General features: G+C 54.2%; 1 protein-coding gene across 1 annotated transcript; it reads right to left on the bottom strand.

Annotated features, from left to right (window-relative positions):
• Positions 1-848: 848 nt before the first annotated feature.
• Positions 849-2,535, bottom strand: LOC133473518 (uncharacterized). The gene is made up of 4 exons (XM_061765190.1): positions 2,070-2,535; positions 1,746-1,991; positions 1,071-1,663; positions 849-979 (listed from the first exon to the last, which is right to left on the bottom strand). Exons 1-3 carry the CDS (start codon positions 2,153-2,155, stop codon positions 1,099-1,101), a joined length of 897 nt encoding a protein of 298 aa, XP_061621174.1. The 5' UTR covers positions 2,156-2,535; the 3' UTR covers positions 849-979; positions 1,071-1,098.
• Positions 2,536-2,778: the final 243 nt, after the last annotated feature.

A 2,778-nucleotide genomic window follows, 5' to 3' on the forward strand; every position in this document is an offset into this window, starting at 1 on the left:
TGCAAGGGTCCATTTTGACTTCACCTTGAGCCAGGACGAAACCCAGAAAAGAAACGGACGCCTTGTGGAACTCACATTTCTCAGCCTTGACATATAGTTGATTCTGCAGTAACCACTGCAATACAGAGCGGACATGAATAATGTGAGTCTCCTCATCCGGGAAGAATATCAAAATGTCATCCAAATAAACAAAAACATACACATTCAACATGTCACGCAGGACATCATTGACAAGGTTTTGGAAAACAGCTGGAGCGTTAGTAAGTCCAAAAGGCATTACCAAATACTCATAATGTCCCGTTGGTGTGTTGAATGCTGTTTTCCATTCATCCCCCTCCCTTATCCTGACTAGATGATACGCATTTCTTAAGTCTAGTTTGGTGAAAATCTTGCTCCCTCCAGGAATTCAAAGGCGGTTGAGATGAGAGGAAGAGGGTCCCTGTTTTTTTACAGTTATCTCGTTGAGACCCCGGTAATCGATACAGGGTCGCAGGGTCTTGTCCTTTTTGTGCACAAAGAAAAATCCTGTTCCCGCAGGGGATGAAGATGGGCGAATGATCCCGGCTGCCAGTGATTCTTCCACATACTCCTTCATGGCCTTGTGTTCCGGCCCTGACAGAGAGAACAACCTCCCTCGTGGGGGTGTGGTTCCAGGCAGCAAGTCAACAGCAGTCATAAGGTCTGTGGGGTGGAAGGGATTTGGCCTTGCACTTGGAAAAAACGTCTTTAATGTCATGGTAACAGGTGGGCACTTGAGACAAGTCAGGTTCAAAGTCAATAAATACAGGTGTATGAATTTCTTGATCTGGAGAGCATAGTGTCACTTTAGGAAGAACCCGGGTAGGGTCTTCCTTAATGAAATTTAGATTCAACTCTCCCATCCCCTTGCTACCGGCACCGGCAACTTTGATGTGACACAGGCACAGGGGGGATTGTTGGGAGGTTGAGGCAGCAGATGGCGTACGGGCCAATGTTGGGTCTGCATGTGAGAAGAAAGAGAAAAATGAGAGGATGCATGGAAAGGGATGACGACTGAAAGACGCATACGCAGATGTTGTCTCCAGCATTACCTTTGATTGTGCCTCGTCCCTCTTCTTCTCAGCGAGCCAGTCTTCCACTGAACGCCCTGCCGACTGAGAGCAAAAGTGCTCGTTCCTGTAACAGCTGTGGCCAAATGCTTTGGACTTGGGGTTTCCACAGAGCTTGCATGTATGTTGAGTCGCATTTCTCCTTTTGGGACCACCACTGCTGCCAGGGGGGGTGCTGACACTTGGAGTGGCAAAGCCCAGCGGACGAGGACGAAGCGGACACAGCAGACGAAGCAGACACAGCAGCAGCAGCAGCAGCGGAGGAGGACGAAGCGGACACAGTGGCGGAGCAGGGCGAAGCGGATGCAGCAGCAGCGGCGGCGGCGGAGGAGGAGGAGGATGAAGCGGACACACACGCTGCAAAAAGCTCTGGCAGGACAGGCCCTCTGTGAGTGACTGCCAGACCAGAGGTGTCGTTCGGGTGGTGGTATTCCAGGCCTTTACTGGGCTGCACCGCCTTCTCCAGTAAAGGCTTGGACGGTGGGAGTGCCTCTGCTGCGACCTGGTCTGCGGTGGGCGCTGGAAGCACTACGCACAGGCCCCTGGCCAGTTCCTCCTTGCTTCTCCAGTTGTACCTATTAAAATAAATAAATAAAAGGCAAAATAAAAATGCACAAAATATACAGGCTCGGATGCGTGCAAGTGAGCGAGTCTTACCACTGTGAAAGGGTCCGTTGATTGACCTCCACCAGCTGGATCGCAGCGGCGGTCAGCAGCTGCACAGACCTGCAGATCTGTTTGATGCGCCCGAAGTCACGCATCACTAGCCCCCATCGGCTCATCCGGATTCCGGCCAGGCTGTGCCCCTGAGTGTGGATGTGGCACAGCTCGATGAAAATGGCCTCCATCAACCTGCTCACACTCGGGAAGTGCGCCACCTCCGTGCCCTTTCCGATGGCGAGACTATCCACAGAAAACGCTGCCACATGAGTTGCCAGCCTGGAAACATCTCACATACCTTACAGGACAAACCGCACTTACCGTTTGGCACTGTCCACGCCCGTCGAGTGGCGATTTCTGGCCGAGGTCTTGAAGCGGCCCTTGGACAACCTGTCCTTGTGCCGCATGGGAAGGGCAAGGGGGGCCTTGTCCCTGGAGTCCAGCTTCAGCCACAGATCCCTGATGTTGGCCACCTGAGACTGAGTGACAAAAGGACACAGACGCAGCTTCACCAGCGCCGACGCCAGGCGACAGACGTGCTGGTAGCCTGTGCGTCCGTCTGGTCCGAGGACGTCCTGCGTCAAACGGGCGGCTTTTGGTCAAACTGGCTACTTCAGCAAAAAAGACAAATGGATGGAGAGGCCTCCATCCTCTACGTGGGCATCTGGAGGTGGTGGAGGCGCAGCAGTCCTGTCCCTGTCCCTGTCCCTGTCCTGGCACTCCATCATAGACTCAGACAAGGCCATGAACTCCGGGTCTCCTTCGTCCGGCTCTTCCACGTCGACCGCCCCGTCCTCCTCCTCCTCCTCCTCCTCCTCCTTGTCCTCCTCCTCCTCCTCCTCCTCCTCCTCCTCCTCCTCCTCCTCCTCTTCCTCCGCCACCTTGTCCATCCAAGCAGTCGGGTCCTCATCCTCCCCCTTCTTGTCACGACCAGGGTCCGGATGGAGTGCGGCGCCGGTCTGGGCGTACAGGTAGTCCAAGCCGATGAGCTTCCCTGAACGCGAGCAATTTCAAGTCAGAACGTGTCACG

Source organism: Phyllopteryx taeniolatus, unplaced genomic scaffold (genome assembly GCF_024500385.1).
Source record: "Phyllopteryx taeniolatus isolate TA_2022b unplaced genomic scaffold, UOR_Ptae_1.2 contig_27, whole genome shotgun sequence".
Classification (NCBI taxonomy): Eukaryota; Metazoa; Chordata; class Actinopteri; order Syngnathiformes; family Syngnathidae; genus Phyllopteryx; species Phyllopteryx taeniolatus.

What these genes read in the sequence shown, in the direction of transcription:
- LOC133473518 (XM_061765190.1), bottom strand. Translation starts at nt 2,155, where the DNA reads ATGCGGCACAAGGACAGGTTGTCCAAGGGCCGCTTCAAGACCTCGGCC. An exon ending in GGCGTGGACAGTGCCAAACG is followed by an intron (nt 1,992 to 2,069) that starts GTAAGTGCGGTT and finishes TTCTGTGGATAG; the next exon opens with TCTCGCCATCGGAAAGGGCA. An exon ending in CAACGGACCCTTTCACAGTG is followed by an intron (nt 1,664 to 1,745) that starts GTAAGACTCGCT and finishes TTATTTTAATAG; the next exon opens with GTACAACTGGAGAAGCAAGG.